Source organism: Elephantulus edwardii, unplaced genomic scaffold (genome assembly GCF_000299155.1).
Source record: "Elephantulus edwardii isolate Elephantulus edwardi_28Jun2011 unplaced genomic scaffold, EleEdw1.0 scaffold00087, whole genome shotgun sequence".
Taxonomy (NCBI): Eukaryota; Metazoa; Chordata; class Mammalia; order Macroscelidea; family Macroscelididae; genus Elephantulus; species Elephantulus edwardii.
Window position 1 is genome coordinate 12,897,387 of NW_006399837.1, and position 27,742 is coordinate 12,925,128.

The 27,742-nt window shown below is 42.3% G+C and overlaps 1 protein-coding gene and 2 pseudogenes across 1 annotated transcript in view; 2 read left to right on the forward strand and 1 right to left on the reverse strand.

Annotated features, from left to right (window-relative positions):
• DNER (delta/notch-like EGF repeat containing) overlaps positions 1–27,742 on the reverse strand; it is a 435,255-nt gene that overhangs the window by 144,394 nt on the left and 263,119 nt on the right. Inside the window, exon 9 of the mRNA XM_006890327.1 lies at positions 10,511–10,664. Coding sequence (XP_006890389.1) covers positions 10,511–10,664 — 154 coding nt within the window. The remainder of the gene's footprint in view (positions 1–10,510; positions 10,665–27,742) is intronic.
• LOC102864885 lies at positions 3,597–5,289 on the forward strand (annotated as a pseudogene).
• LOC102865284 lies at positions 25,692–26,111 on the forward strand (annotated as a pseudogene).

A 27,742-nucleotide genomic window follows, 5' to 3' on the forward strand; every position in this document is an offset into this window, starting at 1 on the left:
GAACCCATCTTACTCAGTCTCTCCCCAACCCCAAGGACAGTCCCATTCTACAACAGTGGCATCATGTAATATTTGTCCTTTTGTGACTGGGAGGTGAAGTGTCTGTTCATATCCTGTGCCCATTTTTCAATTGAGTTATTTACCTTTATCTTGTTGTGGTGCTCAGGTATTTTATAAATTCTCGTTATAAATCCCTTATCTGACATGTCATTACCAAATATTTTTCCCCAGTCTGCGGCTTCCCTTTTTGCCCTGCTGGAGAAGTTTTTGGATGTACATAGGGATTTGATTCTTAGAAGGTCCATTCATCTATTTTATCTTCTCCTGAGTCTGTGGCTTCCCTTTTTACCCTGTTGGAGAAGTTTTTGGATGTACATAGGGATTTGATTTTTAGAAGGTCCATTCATCTATTTTATCTTCTCCTGACTGTAGACTTTGCAGGATGTTTGGAAGACTGTTTGTGTTGTGGATTAGGACTTCTAGAGTTCTTCCAAGCTTTTCTTTAATGAAGTGTATAGTCTTGGTTTTAGTCCTAGGTCCATAATCCATTTTGAGTTGGTTTTTGTGTATGGAGTGAGGTGTGGCTCTTGCTTGAGTTTTCTACAGGTAGTTTTCCAATTTTGCCAGCACCATTTGTTAAAAAGATTGTCGTTTCCCCACTTAATTAACTTGTAAATAGTTCTTACACAAAAGAAATGTCATTTTCCTATTGGGGAGTGATAACTTTCTCAGAAGAGTTGGAATTGAATTGATTATCAATGCCCCACTTAAAGCCACCAGCCTCCTTTTCTGGACAAATCTGCCAAGTATTTTTTCCCCTCTTTATAAAGGTGTGTTTGGCATGAAAAAGCTAAAAGCTGGGAGAAACAGTAAGATTTTGAACTTCACATGTGCAGCAGGAAGGTAGAGGGCGCACTTTGGTTGCATCCAAAGAAAGGTGGCTGTTGTTGGAGTTGTGGTCATGCAGTGGTTGAGGAAGCCAGCTGCTAACAAGAGGTTACTGGTAGGCCCCACCAGCTGTTCTGGGAGAGAACGGCGAGGCAGCCTGCTCCTATGACGATTATGGCTTTGGCAGCTCTTGGGGCAGCTCTGCTTTGTCCTCCGGGTTTGCTGGGTCTAGGAATCAACTTGAGAGCAATGGGTTTGGTTGTTGTTTTGTTGTGATTAGATGTTATCCAGTGGTTTCAGCCTCCTAGAAACCCCATCTACAGCAGAAGGGCACATCGCCTGCAGACCAGCACTCTTTTTACAGCCACTGTTATGCTTTAACCATGCTTGCAGCCCCTGAGCCAATCCATTGCGCTGTGGGCCTTCCCCTTCTTCACTCATCTTCCACCTCCCCAAAACAAGATCTTGTTCTCCAGAGCCTGGCTCCTCTAATGATATAATCAAGGTATATAAAATGAAGTCTTATCATCATTATTTCCAAAGAGCATTCTAGCTGTTGGTGGTGGTGGTGGTGATGTTGATTGCCTTTGAGTCAAGCATGACTCATAGTGACCCTATGAACAAAAGGCCTGATGCCCCTCTACAAATATCGACATTTATCAAAGTTTATAGTTTCCAGAGGCATGTTATTTAGAAAGTGATGTCACTCATGCATCCAAACCTGTCTTAAACTGGGAGCTCCACCAAACACTGTCCACCATGGGTAAACGTTATGTCATTTGACACCCCAGTGGCACAAGGTTCAGCATCATAGCAACCTGAGGTTACATCAGTACAGCTTATAGACAGAACAGTGCTGTACCACTTAGAAGAATGTTCCTCAAAAATAAATAACAACTAACTTTAAATACAAAGGCCCTCCCCGAGGTCTTGTTGATTCTAAACAAGAGGCTTATATAATAAAAATTTTAAAAAACACCAAAAACAACCAATATAGTATGTTGTTGTTATGTGCTGTTGAGTTGCCTGTGCTGTATCACCATACAGCAGCTCTGAACCCTTCCCTGTCCTGAGCCAGTCTCACTAATTCTGACACACGAACCCTCATTGCTCCAGTCACTGTATCAATCCATCTCATCCAGGGTCTTCCTCTCCTGTCCTGTCCCTCCACCCTTTCGAGCATGATGTCCTTCTCCTGGCCACGTGCCCAAGGTATGGAGACAGAGCTTCAAAATCCTAGCCTCCAAGGAGACACTTGGTTTCACCTTCTCCAAGAAAGACTGATTTATTTTCTTTCTTGGCAGCCCACGGTATGTTCTCTTCTCCAGCACCACAACTTGAAGGCATCTATTCTTCTTCTAGCTGTATGCTTCTTTAGGACAAGCACGTTCCTTTTTCTGAAAGTCCACAGTATATTCAATATTCTTCACCAGCATCGTAATTCAAAGGCATCAGTCCTTACCGGATCTTCTAGGGAACCTTAGTGCAGGGGAACCTGGGAATGTCAGAACGCCACAAGCTGCCTTGCTTTGCCAGGTTTCTTGAGGTTTTGCCTTTGGCAGCTTCCTCGGGCTTTGCTGTGTAACAGGACTAGCAAGAACACAGGTTTTAGAGGCAGGAAGATGGTCCTGAGTTCCGTATCAGCCCCAATAGTTATTTCACATGACAACCTGGTGTGATGGAGACAACACAACAACATCTCCATTGGTTCAGCACCTGGGTTCTTCCCAGTCAAGAAGTCTGGGGACTAAGTGCCTGAAGCCTAGATGGTGAGGAGTGGTACAAATGATTGGAAGAGCCTTCCAGACATCTGATGTGACTTCCAGCTCTCCCTTCCATTTCAGCAGGCCCTGGGAGCAACATCTCTTAGGGATGGTACCTTCATAGCGTGAAACAGAACTGAATCCCTAAGTCATCTCCCACAGGACAGTTGTCCTCATCTGGAACTAGCATTTTTTTTGGAAGTCACTGAGTTTCGAGGAGCTACTTGTTACTGTATTATATCCTTGTGTTTTCTGGACTAACACACATGGACAAGTTACAAATCCTCACTGTGTCTCACTTTTCTCATCTAAGGAAACACTATTATTAAAAGTATTTAAAACAGAGTTGTGTAAAGATTGCCCTATGTTTTACTGTATATTTACTGGGGAACAATAAAATTAAAATGCTTTTAAAAATCACCATTGGGTGACTCTGGAGGACATTGTGCAGAGTGAAATATCTCCATCACAAAAGGACAAATAGTGCATAATGCCACTGTTATAATACAGAACTGACATGGGGGTTGGGTAAGAACCAGAAAAAGAGCGGATAAATAATGTACGCTGCAATAAAACAAATGAAGGGGGAAAACTGTTTTAAAAGAATATATGATTAGGTATTATTTGCATGACAACAGTCCAGAATAAGAGCTGCATAGCAAAGTGGACTGGAGGTGGGGGCAACTGTGCAACAATGAAAGAATTTTTTTTTTCAGAGAGAAAAGTGAACTGGGGCTTGGCTAGGGAGGAAAATGTGCAACAATGAATGAATGGAAATCCAAGTTCTCTATAAACTTTCATTAAAACCTCAGTTAAAATGAAAATAAAAATCACCCTTGGGACACTTCAAGAGGGGTGGCCAGTGAGCTCCTTGGCCACAGTCTGGATGCCTGTGAGGACCTGTGACATGGTGCTATGGGCAGTTACAGGGAAGGTGGTCCTGAGATGGTGGTGCCCTTCGTGGAGGACTGGGACCTGGTGCAGACACTGGGCAAGGGTTCACACAGAAAGACTTTTTAATTGGAACTCTTAGAGTTTATGAACTTCAAACTATTGCTATATTAAGCTTACAAAAAATGAGGAAAGAATAAACTTGGAAATTTTTTTTCTGAACTCTGGCTGAAAATGTGAGAGTTCACCTTGCAATAAACTGAAGAACTGAACAAGAGGTTGCAACGAAGATTGTAGACATAAAGTGTGCCATAGATTGTGCAGAAAATATTAAGAAAGATATCTGTATCAATAAAATGTTAAATCATGATAGTATAGTGAAATCCCACGGATGCAGGAGAGAAAGTAATATCCAGTATCTATTTCTGGAGTACTGTTGTGGGGAGAACTTTTTGCTATAACTGAACCTGACACAGGCATGTCTGAACAAGCTCAGTGGTTCTTCCATCAGCTAAAGGCAGGGGTGGTTTATCTGCATGGTATTGAAACAACACACAGAGATATAAAGTCAGAGGATCTCCTACTGGATAACAGGGAACTTCTGAAGAGAAGAGAATTTAATGTAGAACCAATTGATGTTCAGTCCTGGGGGATAGTCCTTACTGTAATGTTGGCTGGAGAATCACCATGGAACCAGCATAGTGACAACTTTCAGGAGGATTCAGAATGGAAAGAGGGGAAAAACATACCCAACCTTTGGGGAAAAACTGATTCTGCTTCTTTAGCTCTGCTGCATAAAATCTTGGTTGAAAAAATCCATCAGTAAGGATTACCATCGCAAATATCAAAAAGACAGATAGTACAATAAACCACTCAAGAAAGGGCCCGGGAGGCCCCAGATTATGTCAAGAGGGGCATCCGAGCCTCTGGGTGGGTTGTCTAAGCATAGCAAAGAAACTGTGAAATACTCTACCACTCAACCAGAACCACAAACAGGTCTTTCCTCACTGGAAACCGCCCCCTCAAACATAGATCAGCTGGTACAAGGAATGAGTTTTTCTCAGCCCACATGTCTTGATCGCATGCTTCTGAATAGCCAGTTACCTGGCACTCCAGGATCCTCACAGAACCCCTGGCAATGCTTGGTCAAAAGAATGACACGATTCTTTACCAAGCTGGATGTAGACAAATCTTACTGTTGCCTGAAAGAGACTGGTGAGAAGTTAGATTATCAATGGAAGAAGAGTTGCATGAACCAGGTTACTATATCAACAACTGACAGGAGAAATAATAAACTGATTTTCAAAGTGAACTTGGTAGAAATGGATGAGAAGATCCTTGATGGACTTTCAACTTTCCAAGGGTGATGGACTGGAGTTCAAGAGGCACCTTTAAAATTTTTTTTTTATTTTTATTGTATTATTTTTATGTGTACTGTCAAATCAGATCTGACTGGTACAGGAGGAGATTGCCTCCTCCTTCTCCAGCAGAGCATCTGGTGGATTTGAACTACATACCTCTGGGATTGCAGGGCAGCATCTTGCCACTAGGCCACCAGAGCTCCCTTCAAGAGGCACCTTTTAAAGGGAAAATGAGTGATGCTGTAAGCAGCCAGAAGGTTTGGTTTCCTGCCACTTTATACAGAACCACAGGCCCTGGGGTTCCTGGTGAATATAGTGCTGCTATGTCGGCATTTTTTTTCCCTAGAGATTATTTTCTTTCACCACCACCAATCTTGTTGACCTGAAGCACCTGCTGCAGAGTGTCAAGGACTGCAGCCTACAATATGGATTGAGGCTCAATGTCAAGAAGACAAAGATTCTCACCACTGGACCAATTGGCAGCATCAGGATGGATGGTGAAGAGATTGAAATTGTACACAGCTTTAGTTTGCTTAGCTCCACAGTCAACAGTCTTGGCACCAGTAGCCAGGAAATTAAAAGGCGCATTGCCATGGGAAAGTCTGCTGTTAGGGACCTCTCCAAAGTACTGAAGAGCAATGGTGTCTCTCTGGAGACTAAGGTGCGTCTGATACAGGCTATGGTCTTCGCAATCACTTGTTATACATCAGAGAGTTGGACAATGACCAAGGAGGATAGAAGGAGAATTGATGCCTTTGAGCTGTGGTGCTGGAGAAGAGTATTGAGAATACCATGGACTGCTAGCAAAACAAACAGATTTGTCCTGGAAAGGGTTAAACCAGGTGGCTCCTTGGAGGCAAGGATTCTGAGGCTCTGTCTAACATACTTTGGACATGTTGTGAGGAGAGACCGGTCCTTGGAGAGGGACATCATACTTGGGAGGGTGGAGGGACAGCGCAGGAGAGGAAGGCCCTCTATGAGGTGGACTGATTCGGTGACTGGGATAATTGGGATGGGAGTGTCAGAGACAGTGCGATTGGCACAGGACAGAGCGGAGTTTAGGGCTGTTATACATAGGGTCGCTATGAGTTGAAAGCAACTCGATGGCACATAACAACAACAACAACAGAGATTATTTTATTCTATTCTGCAAACTATAAATCTAAAACACAGTTCCTGAAGAGATCCCTAATACTATCCAACTATCTTCTACTTCATTTTTTTGTTCTATATACAGATAATATCTCTATTATGATTGTAAATAAAACTTTGAGAAATGGATGAGTAGAATTCACTCACTATTCCATCTGAGACCTATAAGTTTTGAGAATGTCACACCACATAATGAAAGCAGGTGACCTTGTCCCATTTTTATCAGAACATCTTGTTTCATCCAAAAAGGATGTATTTACTTGACATTGTCTTAATCATAAAGGTGAATTAGTGAAAGTGAATCCCATGTTCCTTTCAAAAACAGCTTTATCAATCTGAAATGAGGCCAGTTTAAAAAAAATATGTCCCCAATATTTATACTTACATTTTCAAAAGTGCTTTCCTAGGAATATAAACCTGTCTTTGAATTGTAACTGTTAGTTTAAACAGCAAATAGTGGTGTTTTTCCTGGTATAGTTAATAATATATATAGAATATTGGCTGGTCTCTCAGATACAAGTTGAGCATAAACTCTTGTGCTAAAACTAATTTTACTCTAAAACTTAGTATTACATCTTATTAATTTTGCATATTACTTTCTACTTTATTACCTTCTACTGTCACAACTGTATTTTAATACTTTACTATTGAAATAAATTCTATTTTGAAAGGAGGGACTCACCCTTGGGAAATACTCAGCACAAGACTAAAACAAACTCGTGACTCATTGCCACCGAGTGAGAAGTGACTCCTAACTGATCTTCAGTAGGTTTGTACAGGCTGTAAACCGCATGGGCGGAGACTGCACATGGTAAATACTCGAGAAACTTCAGCTTGATTGTTGTTGGGTTGGGCTGTGTGTGTGTGTCTTTGAGATGAAAAACTGAGGGAGAGGTGGAGGTGATAGAGGCTAGAATGGAGAAAGGGAACATTTGGGAGGCTTGTGAGTTTCTTGTGGTGGAGGGGAGGGGCAGAGGGAAGGGAAGAAAAAGTTGACACCTGTGAAAAAACTTGAAAGGGTTCAAATGTTCAATGAGCCATATTGTCTTCACCTCAGTCCTTCCCGTGTGACTGTGATTTGTCTGCCCGTTCTATTTCTAGCCTCCCACTTCTTCTGCCCTCCTCACTTACCCTCCTCTTGTCACCGTGGTGGCCTCATGCAGTATTTGTGCTTTTGTTACTGGGTTATGCCACTCAATATAATGTTCTCTAGACACCCCTATGTTGAGTGTTGTCATTGTTGATTGCCTTCGAGTCAAACACGACTCACAGCGACCCTGTGAACAAAAGGCCTGAAGCCCCTCTACAATTTCAACATTTATCAAAGTTCATAGAGTTTCCGGAGGTGTGTTATTTAGGAAGCAGATGCCACTCATGCTTCCTATATGTTGTGTATTACTTGATAAATACTTCATTGTTCTTTAGTGCTGTTTAACTATTGCAATTAGCAAATAGGAATAAGATAGGGAGATAGACAGAACTGTTTAAAAGAGAAAGGGGAGAAGGAGTGTGGAAGATGGAAGAGGGAATCACCAGGGCAGCAGTGGGGACTGGGGAAAAGAAATAGATGGGTGTAATGAGGACTTGAGGAGATGGAAAGGAAAAATAACAGATCAACAGTAATTAATAATATAAAACACAATGTACAGAGCGATTATATAAAACAAAATGTATATGAGTGAAACAATGTATATGCACGATTGTTTAAAAGTAAACAATTGCATATTTTTTTCTTAAAAGTGAATAATGGTATAAATAAATAATAAGGGGTTTTTTTTTTTAAGTTTGATGAGTAAAGAGAGAGTCAGGGTATTTGAGGAAAAGACCTAATTAATTAATAATGAAATAATTTCTACCTCAGAAGAGGATTTGTTCTAGAGAGTGAAGAAAGGCCAGGATTATGGGGGTGGGAGCCCCGTGGTTGGTGTTGTGACAATGCAGATTACAACAGCTGAGGGTCGACAGACCCTGAAGGAGACGTGATGGCTGAGACGGCAGCCTGCGTGGGCCCATCTGGGGTCCGCGTGTGAATAAAGTAAGGGGTGCGGAGGGAGATGTGAGAACTGCCGACTGCAGGACGGCAGAGAAGACGTTCAATAGCTCCATGGTTCCCCAACTGCTCTAAACCTCTAGGAGAGGAAGAACAGCTTGTCTTCCTCAGAGATGAACAACTCCCAACTAGCGAGGCAGCTCACAGAAAACAACATGGTGTAAAATATCAGTGAAGATGAGTTGTTTTTTCCAAACTGATCAATGCTTAAAGGTTCCAACATGCATATTAATTTAGAGAAATCAAGGTGTTTTGAAGGCTGTTTATCATGTTTGGTAGAGGGACAAGGCTGGGGTAAAATGCTCACTGAGATGGACTAACAGAGACTCACTGCAGTAAAGGACTCCGCCCCCCCCAACCCCCCACAGCTAGGAAACAGGGTCAAGCAGTGAAAACAGAGCAGGGCCAGCCATGAACACAGCACTGAGAACAAACACATTCTCACGGTAATACAACAATCCACATACCAATCAAGCAACGTCAACGATTTGGCCAACGTGCGCAGAACAGAAGTTCAACCTCTCATGGACTACAGACTTCCTGGAGTTATGGAGGCTAGAGGAAGCCCCTGAATCTACTGCCTCTATATAGTTTTTGAACCTTGAACCAAAAATACCCCTTAAGTCTTCTTAAGACCAACCACGGGGCACTGGTGGCTTAGTGGGAGGAGTCGCACTGCCAATCCAAAGGCACATAGTTCGAATCCACCAGCTGCTCCACAGAAGAAAGATTCCGTGTGATTTACTGCCTCTGCGAATCTGCTGGAGGGTGAGCTATGAGTTGGTGCTGACTCAACAGTACACAACAATTGAAACCACCTGCCTTGGGCATTCTACTCCTGTTCTCGCTGTTGTTCGGAGCCCAGATCTGAACCCGGCCCTGTCCTCTGCCATCCTCATCACTTCTGACATACTCAAGGCCCTTGGTACAGTCACGGTGACAATCCATGTCGTTGAGGCTCTTCCTCTCGTTCACTGACCCTCCACCTTTCCAAGTGTGATGTCTCTTTCCAAGGACCAGCCTCTCCCAACAACAAGGCCAAGTTTGTAAGACGAAGACTAGCACGCCAAGAATTTTAGTTCAGGAACACACATCAAGAAAACGAACATCATTCAAACTAGAGGATTAGGACTTTCTATAACTTGTACAGTTTATACTAGATTTAAAATGAGGACCTGAAAAGGCAGGGTAAAGATGGGTCTGAATCACTGGTGATTAATTTTATAAAACACAAGACAAAGGGGAGCTCTGGTGACCTAGTGGTAAGGAGCTGCAACTACAATACCAGAGGCACACGGTTCGAAGCCACCAGATGCTCTGCCGGGGTAAGAGGGACAATCTCCTCCTGTACCAGTCAGATCTGATTTGACGGTACACTCACACAAAAATAATAAAAAAAAATTTTTTTAAAAACCACAAGACAAGAGAATGATAATGTGACACACAATGTGAATGGAGGGATGCATGAAATACAATGTATGTGAGACACAAGGTGTATATGACTTTTGTATATAAATCAATATGAAATTCTTTTTTAAAAATTACTTAATATAGTCACTCAGTATTGCACCAGCCAGGAAGTATCAATAGATACTTGTAGAATTGTTTTTATTTTTTTATTTTCTTTTATTATTTTTTTGCATGTGCACCGTCAAATTGTATCTCACTGGTACAGGAGGAGATTGACCCTCCTTCTCCAGCAGAACATCTGGTGGATTCGAACTGCACACCTTTGGAATTGCAGTGAAGCTTCTTGCCACTAGGCCACCAGAGCTCCCGATACTTGTCTAATTGTTTTGAAAACATTCAAGTCTCTATATGACTAAGACATGATTCTCTCAGAACAAAGATGGCAGAGTGCTAAATTAGAAGCATTCCAACACCAAGAGGCAAGTCAGAGGACACAGCACTTACTCTCATGTGAACTGCCTCCTTCAGCCCTGATTGCAGTGCACGCGCGTGTGTGTGTTCTGTGTGTGTGTGTGTGTGTGTGTGTGCGTGCGTGCGCGGGCACGGATGCAGGCACACACACACACATGCACACCCACACACAGCTGTCACTAAGTCACTTCTGTCTGACTCAAGGTGATTTCACATTCCATGTGTCATAGCATTATTCTCCTTAGGGGTTTCAAGGGTCAATATTTCAGGCGCAGATCACCACACCCTTCATCCAAAGCACCTCCAGCTAGACTCGACCTTCCGGCCTTGCCGTCAACACTCCAGGTTTAACCACGCATGCTGCTCAGAGAGTCCACGTAAGGTGCAGCCTGATGGAACTAAAAGAGATCGTGGGCTTGTCCTCTGCACCAGCTGTTTGGAGAAAGCATCGCTTGGTCACCTTTCATTACTAAGAACGCACGCTACAGACAGACGTGAGAGCACGATTAAAACCGACGTCGTACCGGCAGGGCAAATGCACGTGAAGTTGCTGCCGTCTTGCTTCTCGCTCGCGTCGATGCAGCTGGCATTGTTCTGACAGAGCTGCCGTTGGCAGGCGTCGAACTCTTCGCAGAAAGTGCCCACGTACTGCTCCTCGCAGCTGCAGGAAAAGGTGGCCTGCAACACAAACACAGAGGACTCGTTACCTGAGCGCTCCGAACGGTTGGCTCTGGCTGTGGAAATGCCAAGTTCAAAAGTGTCACTTCATGTTTATAATTACACTGACATAAAGGGCGTTATGGCTGAAGTCACAGTTTAAGAGACTCCTTTTGTATTTCTTTACAGTTCACATCCAAATGTTTATCTTAGTAGTTCTTGGTTCATATTTGCCTCAAGCACAGCCAATCTCCTGAAAGTGGACAGGACGGTTTACTTAAAGCAAAAAGGAGGGGCTTTTCTGACCTGACAAGGACTGGGCACTTCCCTGGGCAGTTAGCTCGTTCTTGGCCAGTAAATGAGATGTCAGCTCAACCAGCCAACCAACACCCAGCAGTACAGACAGCTCCCAACCACAACGGTATTCAGATCCTGCCCAGCCACCCCCAAAAGTACTGGGAGAATTACTTGAACCACGCTGGATGCAGGACCCCAGTGTGCAGTGTGTCAAAAGAATAAAATAACTACAGCCATCAAATAGATGCCAACTCATTAGGACAGCGTGGAACTTTCTTTCCCATGGCATCTGTGAGGCCAGAACTCTCTATGGGAGCCAACTGCCTCATCATTCTCCCTTAGAGTAGCTGGTGGGCTTGAACCACTAACCTTTCTACTTCGAACCACTTACTGAGATAGCATCGCAGTAAGAGTCCAGCCCTTAAGCACTGTGATACCACAGCTTCTACCATTTTGTTTCTGTCATTACATTATCATTGTTTCAGTTGAAGGTAATAACCCAGGCCCAAAGAACTGAACTTGATTTGAATCTTTTACTTTTTTTACATAGTTATAAAAGTCCAGTGTAACTGGGTCTTTCCACTCCCTCCTTGCTACCAGTCAGAGCATGGAGATGGATCTGAAAGAGGCACAAAGTCGGCTTCAAAGCCAAGTGGAAGCAATGATTCTGTTCAGAGAAGATCTGTATGAATGAGAAGCAATGGAGATTGGCAAAAGCAAACCTTGCTAAGCAGTTGTTGTCCACCAATTCCAACTTGTGGAGACCTCCTGTGTACCAGAGAACTGTTCCATGGAGTTCTTTCTATTATTAACTTTTCCTTGTGATTTGGATCAAAGTTTATAGAGCAACACTGGCTTTCCATCCAAAAATGTATACTTTGGTCAGTGACCCTGATGGCAATCCCAGCATCAAGCAGCACCCTTCCTAGATCCTCCCTGTGATTCTTGTTTCTATCTGTCCTTCAGTTCTAGTCCTTCCTGCCTTCTGAGCGTGATCCTTGAACAAATCCTGCCCTTTTCCTCTTGTGGGGTTGGTTTTGTAGTGAGTGTCTGTGGAGTTTTCTATGAATGATTTTTAAAAAAACAGGTCATCAAACCTTTCCTCGAAGGCATATGTGAATTTGAACTTTCTGATTAGCAGCCAAGCTTGTTAACAGTTTGCACCTTCCCAAGGACTCCTCCTACTTTAAAAAAAAATCAAAACAAAAACACTTTTCCCCCAAGTCCCACAACATCATGGCTGAAGGTCAAGTCTGTTCAACAGCTCCTCAGCCCGCCCCTCCTTCCTTCTCTCAGGGCCCAGCTTCATCTTAAAGAGACTCTGCCCCTCCTCTTCAGGTAGTTTTACCTCAAGATTTACATCTAACACCTTTACAAATAAGGAGGCTTGCGGGGGGGGGGTTGGGGGGAGTGGGGGGTGGGCATGAGTTCATGTACAGCAGTTCAAACCCAGTCAGCAGCTATGTGAGGAAAAGATTTGGAAATTTTGTTGTTGTTGTTGTTGTCACTAGGTGCCTTCAAGCCAAGTATGTCTCACAGTGACCCCATCTACAACAGATAGAAACCCTTCCCGATCCTTCGCCAACCTCACAATCTCTACTGTGTGTAAATCCACGGTTGCTGTCACTGTCAGTTCACTGCATTGAGGGACTTCCTCTCCTTCACTGACTCTTCCTTTCCAAGTGTGATGTCCATTTTCAAGGCCTATGTTCTCCTGATAACACTGAGACAAGGTATCCCCATTCTTGCAGCCTAGTAAGTCTTATGGGGGAATTCTATTCTGTTACATGGGGTCATCAAGAATTCAAACTGATTCAACAGCACATGACAATGAGTAAACATGATCATCTTCCCTCTTCCTGTGTAAAAGGAGCTGATGATGCACCAGGAGGGCGGCTGAGTCAGACTCCTGCCCACTTCATAAAGGGAAGCTTTTCCCACCCATAATATCCATGCCAGCAAACAGGTGGCTGCTTGGTCAGACAGGCCGCTTCCCATGCTCCTTCCTGCACCTACTTCTACCAATCAATCAGGTCCAGTATTCATTGTTGACTCACAGACTTTACTCATGTTGTGGTGTTAATTATGGAAATAACTTGGAGAGTTGGGGAGGCAAGGAATATCACCCCATGAAAGTACAGGTTTAGTCCAGGAGAGCCAAGCCAGATTAACAAGGCACAATTCCCCAATTAGAGAAAGTTCAGGTTCAGTTCAGTAGCAGCAATGCAAGAAGTCTTTGGTTTCCTCAATCTCCAGCAAGGTTTGCCTCAGAGCAGTTACAAGTCAGCTTTTCCTTCAATCATCCAGCAAGCAAAACCTTAAACTACAGCCATTACCAGGGTTCCTCTGGTTACACCTTGCCACGGTCTCCTCACAATCTCTCCACCGTCATCCCATCATTTCTCACAGTGTGGAAAGTGCTCTCTTATATTGGCCCCACAGCTGTTGATGATTTACAAGACCGTATGTCCACAGGTAAGGCAGCTGGAGATCAAGATAATGGCTAAAAATGTCACATTTCAAGGGTTCTAACTCCTCTTCCTGAAAGAGTAATGTTTGCCTTTTCTTCTCTTGAATACCTTTTTGTCTCCTAGTTGAGCTTAAAAGGAAATTTACACCTAAATGTTTCAGCTTCTTTGAAGCTATTGTTATTAGTATACTTCTTTCCTATATATTCAGATTCACTAACAATAATTATCAATAGCTAAAAATCTAAGATATTTTAACTAATCATCACACTGAATTCTCTTTACAGGTCAGAGTTCTTTCAATTATTCTCTAGGATTCTCTAGATAAAACAAAACCAGAGAAAGTGCATATAAATTGCACCTGAGGATAACATTACCTTCTCCTTCCCAGGCTTCAGAACCACATAGGTGACTCTTCCAGATAGTTTCACTTTGATGGGATACTTGCAAAATTTAACATGAAGTAAAATACTGGAATGATTATTGAATTTTATCAAAATGGATTTAGCTTCTGTTTTTTTAAAAAGTGGCTGTTTTCCTATAGTTAATGTGTTGATGTTCAAAATTAATGTTTAGACTTCCTTGTATAAGCTCAACCTATATTCCTGAAAGAGACACTACTTTAATTATGCAAAATCAATTTAATATGGTTGGATTATATTTGTAGCTATATATCTGATATCTTCCATCAAGTCCCCTGATATCTCCCCTTACTTCAATTCTAATTCTAACTTTCTTTGTCTCTCAGTCTCTTTCTTTCTCTGTTAATCCCACTGTCTAAGGAAAACTGGTCCCTTGAACAATTAGGTCATATTTTACATCATAAGGATCCCATAACATCCTGAACTGAATCAGGAGTGAAGTTCTTGATCTTAGACAATCAAGAAGTTCAATGATAATATATGGCATTTAACTGGACAAAACTGCCAAATTCTTTATGGCTGTGTCTCTTGTGTTACCTTTACATAGTATGTACATCTTGTTATTAGCTGATACTCACTCATAGCTGAATTTCCAGTTGGTTTTCATAAGCTATAAATCTCACAGGAGGAAACTGCCTATCTTTCTTCCTCAGAGCAGCTTATGGATTTGAACTACCTATCTTTGAGGTGGTAGCACAACTCCTTACCACTTAGGCCACGGAGCTCAAGTATGTATAAATCCTCGTTACCTGAATAATCAAATCATCTTTGGTTGAATGAAATATTCTTCAATTATATCTAAGTGACAGGTTTCTATCTGTCTTTTCTACCAGTCCTTGGAAAAGGATATCATGCTTGGAAGGGTTGAGGGACAGCATAAGAGAGGAAGACCCTGGATGAGATGGATTGACTCAGTGACTGGAATAATGGGGGCAGGTGTGTCAGAGACGATGAAATTGACTCAAGATAGAGCAGGGTTCAGAGCTGCGGTACAGAGGGTTGCTATGAGCTGCAAGTGACTCGACAACACATAACAATAACAACATTCAGTGAAAAAGAGGAAAATCTTTAAAAAGATGGACTGACATAACAGCTGCAAAGAGAGCTTCAAGCAAAGCCAAGAGTGTGAGGATGGGGTCCGATTGAGATGGTCTCATCCTCTTATCACCGATGGTGGCTACGAGTCTGTGCCAGCTCATAACTTCCCAACAACAACACTCTATCATCAAATGCCTGGTAGTATAGTGCTTAAAGGGTTTGTGTGATAATCCAAAGGTCAACAGTTCGAACCTACTGCCTGAAGAAAGATGAAGAAATCTGCTTTGGTAAAGATTTACAGCCTTGGAAACCCTATGTTGTTGCTGTGCCATCAAGTCAGAACTGACCCATAGCTGACCTCTAGCAGGTTTTCAGAGGCAGTTAATCACATGGGAGGAAACTACCCATCCTTCTCCCACGGAGCAGCTGGTGGGTTCAAACCACATGTCTTTGGGATTGCAGCGCAGCTTCTTACCATTAGACTACCAGGGCTCCCTTGGAAAACCTATAAGACTTTTCTGCTCTGTCCTAGTAAGCCACTGGCAGCAGGTTCCGTTAGGAATTGGCTCTGTTATCTCACACACCTCCATGCTGTTCTTGCTCTTGCTATGTGCCAATGAATCAGAACTGACTCAGAGCTACTTCTCCAGTGGGTTTTCAGAGACAGTAAATCATTCCAGAAGAGACTGCCTGTCTTTGTCCTGTGGAGCAGCTAGTGAATTTGAACCACATGCTTTGGGGATGGCAGCACAAATCCTTACGACAAGCCACAAGGGCCCCAGAGCTCAAGTATGTACCACTTCTTGTTTCCTGAATAATCAAATCTTCTGGGGTTGAACAAAATACTCTTCAACTATATGTAAGAGAGAGATACATTTTCTCCCTTTCATTCAGTGACAAACGAATTTCCCCTCACACCTTCATGTGGTGAGGGGAAATGCTTTCCACAGCGTGGCAGTGAGTTAACTTCTGGTCTGATTTTCCATGATGCTCGATTTTCCTTTCTTTTGAGTGTGTAATAGATTTCTCAGTAGCTGTATGTATCCTTCTGTGAGAAAGGCATATCTCAGAATAAGAAGAGGCTCCGTTTTCTAGAACTGTCGTGTAAGCGGAATCTTGTCCTTGCTCAAATGCAGCACAGGGTGCATCTTTGCTATCTGCAGGGACGTGTCTGGCTGGTGGCCGTTGTACACCAGCAGACTTGTGATTGCCTTTGAGATGTAGATGCTGCGCACGCCCAGTGCATACAATTCCAGTGTGACCTCAGCATCATGATAAATGACCACATGTCATTGTTTCTGGCAGCCGTCCTCTACAATTCACTTGGTTTAGATCCAGACATTCCATATTGAAGATAAATCTCCTTGTTATTTGAGGAGCTACGTTTTGCATATAACTCATTGGTGAATTCCATGGAAACTATGTTTCTTGCGAAAAGAAATTGTTAGAAGCCCCAAATCAAACATTTTCAATTCAGCCTTGATTAGGATTAATGTTAAACAGAAGATATGCATTGAGTGTTGTTTTGTTTACAGCAAGGGTGGAAAAGGAAATTTGAAGAAGTTATAGATTATAAACCTTTGGACAAAGTGGAACACGAGTGATTCTTAATTTCTGTGAGGTGGGTGAAGCAGTTTTTACACACTAATGACCATAACTTCGAGGTCAAAATTTCCTACATTCCACAGCATGTCAGCCACAAAGTTACATTTCACCCTGTGTGTTTTCTAAGAAGACACAAAGAACTTTGCTGCAATATTAAAAAATTAAATTCTATATGTGAATCCTGATGAAGTGGGAGGCAATGTAGAGCAGAATTTCAAATTCATATGGACTCCATATATTCTGGAGTTAAGGGGGCTGGATGAAGCCCTAAAATTATAACCCTAAGATCATCTTTAAACTTTAAATCAAAAGTAACCCCTGTAGTCTCCCTAAAATTCATCCTTAAACCTTAAGCACCATGCTGTTGTATTATGTGTCATCAAGCTGGAACCAACTTGTAGCTGGACCCTCTATTTCAGAGGCTGTAAATCACAGGTGAGGAAACCACCCATCTTTCTCCCAAAGAACATTTGGTGGATCTGAGCACCATTGGGTTGGCAGCACAACTCCTTACCATTAGGCCACCAGGTCAAATTGGAAACAGCAATGTGAAAGGTTAGACAAGACTCTTTCAGATCAGTGAGTTCATGTTAACTAAGGAATAAAATGGGGGGGGAAAGGGTGAAAATGGTTGGACACCTCAAAGAATATGTGGTCAGCATCAGTGTAGAAAACTCACGTGGAAATTGTTGAATAGGTGTATGTATGTTTCACAAGGCACACTGTCAACAACAAAAATAAAATCATTTCTTAAATCCTATATAACCTTGATTTACTCTAACAAACATGGAATCACCATGAGGCAGATTTGACTGACTACTGATTTGGGTTTTTTGGTTTCTTGAAAACATGTTACTTTTTCTATTGGAAGAAGAAAAATAACCATTTTAAAAAAATAAGTTCTAGAAGCTGGAAAAAAGTCTTAATAGTTTTAAAACTATATGGATGTTTATTAAAGAAATATGTGTTTGCAAAATGATTCTAGAAAAGTTGTAATGTATTATCATTTTGAAAAGTCTGACAATGACGTCACTAACCTAGGTGTAATTAATTCAACCAGCGTAGAGATAATACAGATGTAACTTGATTTGCTAAATTATAGAAAGATATTTTATTTTAGAAGAAGGCATTTTTCCAAGCAAAATAAAAAGTAACCCTCATAGCTTAATGTTAAAATCCAATTATTGGGGAGCTCTGGTGGCCTAACGGCAAGAAGCTGCTTGCAATCCCAAGAATTCGCAGTTCAAATCCACCAGATGCTCTGCTGGAGAAGTAAGGGCAATCTCCTCCTGAACCAGTCAGATCTGATTTGACAGTATACACAAAAAAATAATAACATTTATTTAAAAACCCAATTATTGTCATTATGTGCCATCAAGTCCTCTGCATCTCACAGAGACCCTGTGTCCAACAGCTCTGAACCTTTCCCTGTCCTGAGGCAGTCTCCCTGTCTCCCACACACCTCCCGCTACTTCCCCACTTACTGTGTCAATCCATCTCATCCAGGGTCTTTCTCTCTGGCACTGCCCCTCCACCCTTCAAGCATGATATCCTTCTCCAAGGACTAGTCCCTCCTGGACACATACCCAAAGTATTGTGAGACAGAGCTTCAAAATCCTTGTCTCCAAGGAGCAGCTTGGTTTGAACCTCTCTAGGCAGACCTGTTTGTTCTCTTGGTATATGTTCAATACTCTTCTTCAGCACCACAATACAAAGGCATAAATTTTTCTTCCGTCATCTTTAGTCACTGTCCAGCTCTCTGGTGTATAGCAAGTAATTGTGAAGACTATGGCCTGAATCTGGCAGAACTTGGACTCCAGACTGGCATTGTTACTGTTTAGCACTTTGGAGAGATCCCTGACAGCAGATTTCCCTAACGTTATTTGTCTTTTGATTTCTTGACTGGTGTTAAACCAAGCAAGCTGAGATTGTTAGCAACCTCAATATCTTCTCCATCTATTATGGTGCTATCAATTGGCCTATTACTGTTGTTATATGCTATAAAGCTGGAACTGACCCATAGCTGACCTCCGGCAGGTTTTCAGAGACAGTCATGAGAGGAGATTGTCCATCTTTCTCCCACAGAGCAAGTGATGTCCTCGAACTCATGCCTTCAGAATTGCAGTGCAGTTTCTTGCCACTAAGCCACCAGAGCTCCCTATCAATTGGCCTAGTAGTAAGAATCTTTGTCTTCTTGATGTTGAGCTTCAGTCTATATTGAGGACTACAATCCTTTTACTTTCTACAGCAAATATTGCAAGTCCTTCTCAGTGTCAGCCAGCAAGGTTGTATCATCTGCATAACGCAGGTTGTTGATGAGTCTTCCTCCAATCCTGATAGCACATTCTTCCTCAGAAAGTGGAGCCTGCCATAGGCTGAAAAACTATGGAGACAGGATGCATCCCTGAGGCACTCCTTTCCTGATTTTGAACCATTTTGCTCTGTTCTGACGACTGCTTGCTGGTCCAAGTAAAGATTTCTCCTGAGCCCAATCAAGTGTTCTGGGATACCGATTTTTCTCAAGGTTAGCCACAGTTTGTTGTGATCCACACAGTCAAATGCTTTTGCACAGTCAATGAAACACAGATAGACAATCCTCTAATACTCTCTGCTTTCAGCCAAGATATATTGGCAAGGATATCCATAGTGCCATAGCCTCTTGTAAACCCAGCTTGTACTTCTGGTAGTTCTCTCTTGATAATCTTCAGCAAGATTTTGATTGTGTGTGAGATTGTTGGATAACTTCCATACTTTGTGAGGTCACCTTTATTCTGGAAAGGTAACAAATATGGATTCTTCCAGTCAGATATTTGTCCTCCAGATTTCTTGGCACAACTTGGTGAGCACGTCCAGAGCAACATCTTTTTGTAGAAATATGTCAATTGGTAGCCCATCAATTCCTGAGGCCTTGTTTTTGCCAGTCCTTCAGATCAGCTTGAAGTTCCTCCTTCATTACCACTGCCCCTTGATCCTAAGCTGTTTCAAGAAATTCTTCTGTGTCATCCAGTTCTTCTTGGTATAGCAATTCTGTGAACTCCTTCCATCTTCTTCTGATGCTTCCTAGGTCATTCAATATTCTGCCCATAGCATCCTTAAGTATTGCAACTCGAGGCTTGCATTTGTTCTTCCATTCCTTCAGCTTAAGAAATGCTGAGCTTTGACAAGCACTGTGGCAATTGGACAATTAAAACAGACATTCGGATGGCGGGGAAGAAGAACAAACTGGGGAGGAGGGTAGAGAGAATGGTGCAGCAATGAAGGAATGAAAACCCAAAATCCCTGTAAATGTTCATTAAAACTAATAAAATTTAATAAAATTAAAAAAAGGAAAAAAAAAAAAGAAATGCTGAGCTAGCTTGGTCCTTTTGATTTTCCGACTCCAGCTCCTTGCACATTTCATTCTATTATGTTGCCTTGTCTCCCTGAGCTGCCTTTGAAATATTCTGTTCAGTTACTTATCTTCTTGATTTCTTCCTTTTGCTTTGGCTTCTCAGCACTCTACTGCAATATTTAGAGTCTCTTTCAATACCCATCGTGGTCTTTTCTTCCTCAGAGGAAGAATGCTCTTTGTAATGATCTTTTACAGGATCTAAATTTTCTTCAATAGCTAGAAATCAGAGATTCCAGTTTTCATTAAAGAAACTTTTTCTCAGTAACAAGAAGCTTACTCTAAAATTTAAAAAAAAAAATAGATACAAGCAGGCATGCGTTCATTCATTTATTTATCCATCCAACTAATTTCATTGAGCAACTTCTAAGTGCCAGGCACTGTTCCAGGAGCAGTTGTTAGATTACTATACCACTTGGGTGACCTTGTTCACAAGAGTGAAAAAGCATCACTTATTAATCCCACTTATTCACTGAAACATTGAAACTCCTTATGTTGTGGGTACCACCTGGGGAACTCCTGGTGACAGAGGGAAATGTGGTGGTGTAGTCTGCAGCATGTTACGCAGACAGCCAAAAAGCTGTTCATCTCCAGTAGTTTAAAACCACCAGCAGCTCCAAGGGAGAAAAATAGGAAGTCTCCACACATTAAGATTTACAGCCTCAGCTTTCCGAGCCATTAGCTCTGATTTTGTCACATGGATGGGCAGAGTCATTCTTAATCTATCTATAAGGGGAGTCTTGCCATCAAATTGAATGAATTCAGCAGAATTTGAGATTCAGTAGAATTTGAGAATCTCACCACCAGCAAGGAAGAGGCAGGAATAGAGTGTGTTCCTTTTGGGGCCAGAGATTCTTGTGCCCGTCAGACCTACAGGAAAGCAGTGTCAGACACAGCAGAGAACCAGAGACTCGTCATAAGACAGAGCTGATCTAGGACTGCTCCTACTCTCCAGAACCAGATCCAGAACCCTTTGCCCAAATTTGCTGGAAAACCTGGGTGGGGGGGGAATGTCATAACTGGCAGGACGAAGAGACCTTAGTAAAGTTTCAAAGCTGAAGGGACGGCGAGCATGCTTCAGAAGCTGTCAGGACTGAGCAATTGTATCCTGTTGTCAAGTTGATCTGTTAACTTCTCTAATAACCCCGTAATCGTGAGTACGGTTCCATGTGGTCTGTGAGCTATTGCAATGGATTTAGGGCCCAGTAAAGAGGCCAGACTGGTGTTGGAATTAGGAGAGAGAGAGATGCAGGAGTGTGGGGGACATGTCTGACCTCATGGGATTTGGTTTTGTATTGTGATGTTATTGACTGGGACAGTTCTCCTTTGTGTAGTTAGTAAGGCCAGATATGACCACTCCCTTGTGGCCCAACTCCTTTTACAGTTAGCAATAATATTTGGTAAAAGCTTGATATACTTTGCTTCTTTATATACATGCTCGTTTTCGATAAACAATAAATTGCTACCATAATGACTCTGTTAATGATGCAAATAACCAGATGTTTAAACCACCTTTTACTTTTAAAAGTTCCATTTAAAAGCGAATTGATTCGAGTAGGAAGGGGAAGGTAGTATTCGTTTGATAGAGCGTCTGACCACTTTTCATCACACCACCGTCACTTCTCAATACACTGTTGCAGCAACCTCCTAAGGGTTTCCCTGCTTCCTCTTCTTACCCCCCAATAACAGTCCTTCTAAAACATAACTAAGACTCCAGCTCTTCTCTGCTAGGAATCTTGAAACGACTTGTATTTTAAATAAAAACGTGACTTTTTTATTTATTCTAAAAGCCTGCCACAATCAGAGCCGTCTTTGATCTTATCTCCAGCACCAGTGAGCTACTGAGATACCAAGCACGATTTTGGCTTAAAGACTTTGAATATCCTATTCCTTTTTCTGAGATCTTCCTTCCCTACTACCTGTAGAGTTTGCATCATTATATCTCTATATACGTATTATCATTTTAAAAAGGTAGTCACTGATTATGTGTTAAATAAATGTCCACTTCTTTACGGGGGAAAATAAATTCACAGCCTCCGAAGCCTGGTAAAAGGTCATCAAGAGGAGGCACTGATGTGATGGCAGAGAGTGAGTTTCTGGATGGCACAGAGGATTACCTGGTGGCTTACTAAACAAAATATCTGTGGTTCTAATCCACCAGTCACTCCAAGGGAAAGAGATGGGCTGTTTCCTCCAGCAAAGGAATCCCAGAATACCGGATTGTGCTTATGCAAAACCTATACTTGGACCAGGAGGCAGTCATCAGAACAGAGCAAAGAAACACTGCATGGTTCAAAACTGGGAAGGGTGTATGCCAGAAATGTGCCCTATATCCACACCTTTTCAATCTATATGTAGAACAGATAATCTGGGAGGCTGGGTTCAATGAAGAAAAATGTGGCACCAGGATTAGAGGAAGACTCATCAACAATCTGTTATGCAGAAGACACAACTCTGCTTCCTGAAACTGAGGAGGACCTGAAGCGCTTGCTACAGAAGGTCAAGGACTGCAGTCTTCAATATGGCTTGAAGCTCAACATCAAGAAAACCAAGATTCTCACCATTGGGCCGACTGGCAGCATTATGAGATGAGAGATGGTGAAGAGATTGAGATTGATAACAGCTTTAGTTTGCTTGGCTCCACAGTCAACACTCTTGGTACCAGCATCCAGGAAATCAAAAGATGAAGTGCATTGGAAAAGTCTGTTGGTAGAGACCTCTCCAAAGTACTGAAGAGCAATGAAGTCAGTCTAGAGACTAATGTGTACCTGATCCAGGCCATAGTCTGCAATTACTGGCTATGCATCAGAAAGCTTGACAATGACTAGAGATGATAGAAGGAGAATTGATGCCTTTGAGCTGTGGTGATGGAGAAGAGTATTAAATAGACCATGGACTGCTAGGAGAACAAACAGGTTCATCCTAGAGAGTGCGAAAAACCAGACTGCTCCTTGAAGGCAAAGACTCTGAAGCTGCATCTGACATACTTTAGACATGTCACAAGGTGAGACCAGTCCTTAGAGGGATGTCACGCTGGGAAGGGTGGAAGGACAGTGCAAGAGAAAAAGACCCTGGATGAGACGTATTGATTCAGGGACTGGGGTAATGGGCACAGGAGTGCCAGAGAAAATGAGATTGGCACAGGATAAATCAGGGTTTAGGTCTCTCGTACATAGGGTCACTATGAGTCTCAAGCGACTTGATGGCACATAACAACAACAACAAAGGGATTGGCTATATGACCATTCTACAAGGGGACTGGCCAGTCTTAACAATCTACAATGGGACTGGCTGGTCTCACCAATAAATTGAATAACTCTAGCCACAGAGACAGATATTCTGGCACCATTGACGAGAAAGCCAGAGACAATGTAGAACACCATTCTTGCTCCAGCCACACCTACAGCAGAAACACGTATGGTTGAACTGGAGACCTGACATCAGGTGAGACCTTGAGGGAGGAAAGCCAATATTGGCAGGACTGAGAACTTAGGAACACTGGCAAAAAGTCCTGATGCTAGAGATCGAGGGGTATGTATGCACATTTCGGGAGCTGTTTTAACTGTTATCTAGTTACTAATCTGGATTACAACCTCTTGACTTTCTCAGTATGGTTCTTCGTGGTTAATGAGCTATAACCTTGGATTTTGGCCCCCCAAAGCAGTAAGATTAATGTTGAGATGAGTAGAAAATGGTATTGAAGTTTGGGAGCCATGACTAATCTCATGAGAACTGGTTTTGTGTTATTGATTCTATTGATGGGGACAGTTTCCCTTTGTGAAGCTGGTAAAGGTCAGATATGGCTGCCATCATGTGGCCTTTGTTCTTTCACAGAGAGTTTGCTGGGAAGTTCCTTCACCCTACTGGAGATCCTTGGTGTTCATCTGCAGTAGGTATCTGGATGTTCACGGCATTAAATGGTTTCATTAACAAGGCTGCTTAAAGACAGACTCACTGGAGGCGTTCTATGCAGAGAGAAGGACCTCTTTTACACCTTCATCTATCTCTAATAATCACCTTCAATTTGTTAAAATGGCATCATTGCTCTTCAAATGCTCCTTCAACTACATTTATACTAAAGGTGATAGCATAAACAAAGACAAAGGAGTTAATTATAAACAGGGGGGAAATGCCTAGTGGACCCTGGAACCTCGGAAAATGAAAAAAGTTGATGAGCCAAACTACTCTTTGCTAAAGGACTCTTCAGACCGAAGTTGACGCCTCCCATCCTGGGCTTGCCTTACTCCAAACAACATCTGGATTATTCATTAGTAACTATCCAAACATCTGTGAGGTCAAAACTCTGGCTAAGGAATTGATAATTGTTGAAACTAGGTGATGCAAGCATGGTGGTTTGCCAAAATGAGTTCTCTACTTTATATATGTTTGAAATCACCCACAACAGAAAGTTGTGCTGTTTGTGCATTTGTTTGGGTTTGTTTTTTTTAAAGTGTTTGGCTAAGACGCGGGAAAGAAAAGATAAAACCCTGAGACACCAGAATCACATTTCAGCACCCTGTGTCCAGCTCCTCCCTCCGTAATCTGACACTGCATGGACTGTGGGGGTGCTGTGAAGAAGAGTGTAAACATATTTGGGGGTCCTTGTAACTGAAGTCACACTCCAGCAATGACCTCCACGCACCAGTGCCGGGAAAAGTTCTGCTTGTGCTGAGAGACTGACATGTTTTCTCCCTGTGGATGACCTGAATCACATAACTGACTATGTTTCTCTCCAAGCAAGGCCATCTGTTTTAAGGGTCGGCTTTGCTGTCCCTCCGCCAGTGGAAGGCTGGCTGGCTGCTACTCAGCCTCCCCAGAGAGCCAGGTCAGAAGTAGGGCACACCCAGCCCAGGACTTGGCTAAAGTGAGTGATTCTTGCTTCCAGAGGCTTTCAAACTAGTTCTCCATACGATGACGGGGACCTTTCAGACTTACTATATACTAAAGGAGTCAAGAACTAAAATGTGTTCTCTTGACATCAGAAAGTTCTAGATCTCTTCATGCCAAGTTCATAGAAGACATTCAAACTAGTTCTCCATACACTGGCAGGGTCTTTGGAATCTGTTCACCACACATCAATGGGGTTAAGAGAAGTGTGTTCTCACACAGCAGAAAGTTCTAGAATCTCTTTATTCCTAGTAATTGGAAGATACCTTTCAAACTAGTTCTTGCTACACTAAGAGCATTTCAAATGTGTTCATTATACCCCATTAGGGCCAAGATTAAAGTTGTTCCCTAACCTAAGAAAATTCTAGAATCTCTTTACTCCTAATTAATGGGAAAAAAACCCTTTCAAAGTTGTTCTCCATGCACCAACAGCGTCAAGAACTAGAGTCCTATCTCTAATGCTGGAAAGTTCTAGAACCTCTGTTCTGAATTAATGGCAGATGTCTGTGATGATGGTTCCAGGAGTAAGGGCTTTCTTCAGCCCCTATCACTGAGGGTTTCTCCTACCCTAAGAAGACATCTCAGCAGGAAAGCAGGGAGTCCAAATTGGCTCCTATAATTGCACAGGTTAAGTCAGGTTGGGTTTGAAGGGTCCCATTGTCCCAAAGCATTGCCCTTGGACCTGTTGAAATTGAAGCCACAAAAATTTATCCTGAGAAGGTCTGATCCAAAGGCCAGCTTCATGGCTGTAGGAACCAGCCTCTTGGCCACTTGGTTCTGAAATTACAGGAGATAAACACTGGGACTAAGATCAAAGGCTGTAAACACTGCACACATCTTCATTTGCTTAAACTCAGATGAGCTTTAACTTCAAGGTCAAAAGATTTGTCTAGAGTTGTGGCGGCCATTCTTTCCCACCAGTTGTTGGTCTTGCGTCTGTATCATGATGGACATGATGGACTTGCCCAGGACTTGTATCAATGCCAGCATGCTGGCTTAGGCCATCGGCCGACCTATCTGCTTCATCGGAGGTTAGAAAAGATTCATCCCACTGGAAAAAAACATTTGTTCTTTCAGATGGAGAAGCAAAAACTGGAACTGTTGAGTTGATAGAGCCTCTTGATGAAGAAATCGCTGGGATCGTCGAAGTAGCTGGAGAAGCAATACCCAAGGCACCCATCATGTGCACGTCCGTGTTCAGTATAAAGAAGGAAACCATCTGTTTGCTCGTGAACTCTAGTAGGAAGCTGTAAAAATCACCCACGAGGTTCCTCAGTGTTTTCCTTTGGGAGTTACGCAGTATGATGATTTTTATGAACTTTTAATGATGATAAATAAGATGTTAAAGACCTCATATTCATAAAGGAATCTTCTGGTGTTTGACAAGGGAGATCTATGTGATTTCTAATATTTATTGTTTTGTTTTATTTAACCTAATTTCATATAATTCAACCTAAAATTCTTGACAACTGGCTTGCTGACTTTTCCTATGTTAGGAGGAATAGGCTCATAATCTCTCTTCTCTAGATCAGATTAAATATATGAATATCTTCTATTATATCAAGAAATGCAAATAAAATGGGGGGAAGATTCGTCTAGCATGTCCTTTTGTTGTCATTATTGTTGTTCAGTGTCAAGTAGGACTCATAGTGACCCTGTGAAAAGCTGACCTGAGCCCCTCCCTCTTCTGAGCCCCGCCCTGCCCTGAGCCATCTCATCATCTCTGACACACTAGAGCCCACTGCTAAAGTACCATGTCAGTCTGTCTCACTGGGGTCTTCCTGTCCTTCGCTGGCCTTCCATCTTTCCAAGCATGGTGTCTCTATCCAAGGAATAGCCTTGTCGAACTACATGTCCAAAGTATGAAAGACAAAGCAATGCCATCTTGGCCTTTTAGATACGTATAATTCAACGTTTTACTAAATGCAAGTGTAATATTCAGAGACCTGGTAGCACAATAGTTAAGTGCTTGGCTGCTGACCTAAAGTTTGATAGTTCAAATCCACCTAGTGGTTTTGTGGGACGGAAAAAAAATTATCTGTCCCACAGACATCACAGCCAGGAAAGCCCTGTGGAGTGGTTCTCTGTCATATAGGGTCACTGTGAGTCAGAAATCAACATGACAGCCCCCAACAACATAAAGGCAGAAAGAACAATCCGACATGAAATTTAAGAGACTATCTGAGAATTCTACTTATAATGCTGAAATGTCCATTAATGTCTTCTCTGGAGTCCATACCACACAAGAATACCTAGAACCCAGACACACAGACAAAACGTTGTCTCCTTCTGGGAACACAGTGAAACATCCCAAAGGAAAATTCGCTGTGAGGTGCCATTCCTTAGACCCTGGGTTACTGGCAGGACCTGATTACTCATTACTCATTACACATGTAGCTCAATCATGTTCTCCCACCGCTGATAACGCACAAATTTACTTTCCCATTAGCCTTGGATATATGACTGCTCTTCCTGAGGCCCGTTAATCCCAAATGTAGCAGCTTATTTAAAACAAAACAAATTTAGAAACACACTGATTACTTAAACATCGCATCCAACACTTCACCTTCATAAATTCATGCCATTCATTCATTCATCTGGTTTAAATGTGAAATTTAGAATAACTGTAGCAATAACAAGAGTACAGTTCTTTCCTCTCAAAGGCTCTCCCCAAACCCAAAGGACATTAAAGTTTCTTTATATTTACTCAAAGGAGAAGAGTAGGAAGATCCTTTGAGGACTGTGGTGGCATAATGGGTTACATGCTGGCTATTATCCACAAGGTCAAATTCACCAGCTGTTCCCTTGGAGAAAGCTGGGCTGTGTACTCTCACTAAGATTTACAGCCTTGGGAGCCTACTGGCCTGTTGCCCTGAGATAGAATTGACTCAAAAGCAGTAGGCTTGGGGCTTTCAGGGTGATTTCTCTTCCTAAAGCCAGGTGGATGACTTGGCAGAATGAAGGTGTTGCAAAGTGGTCTCTTATCCTGTGTTC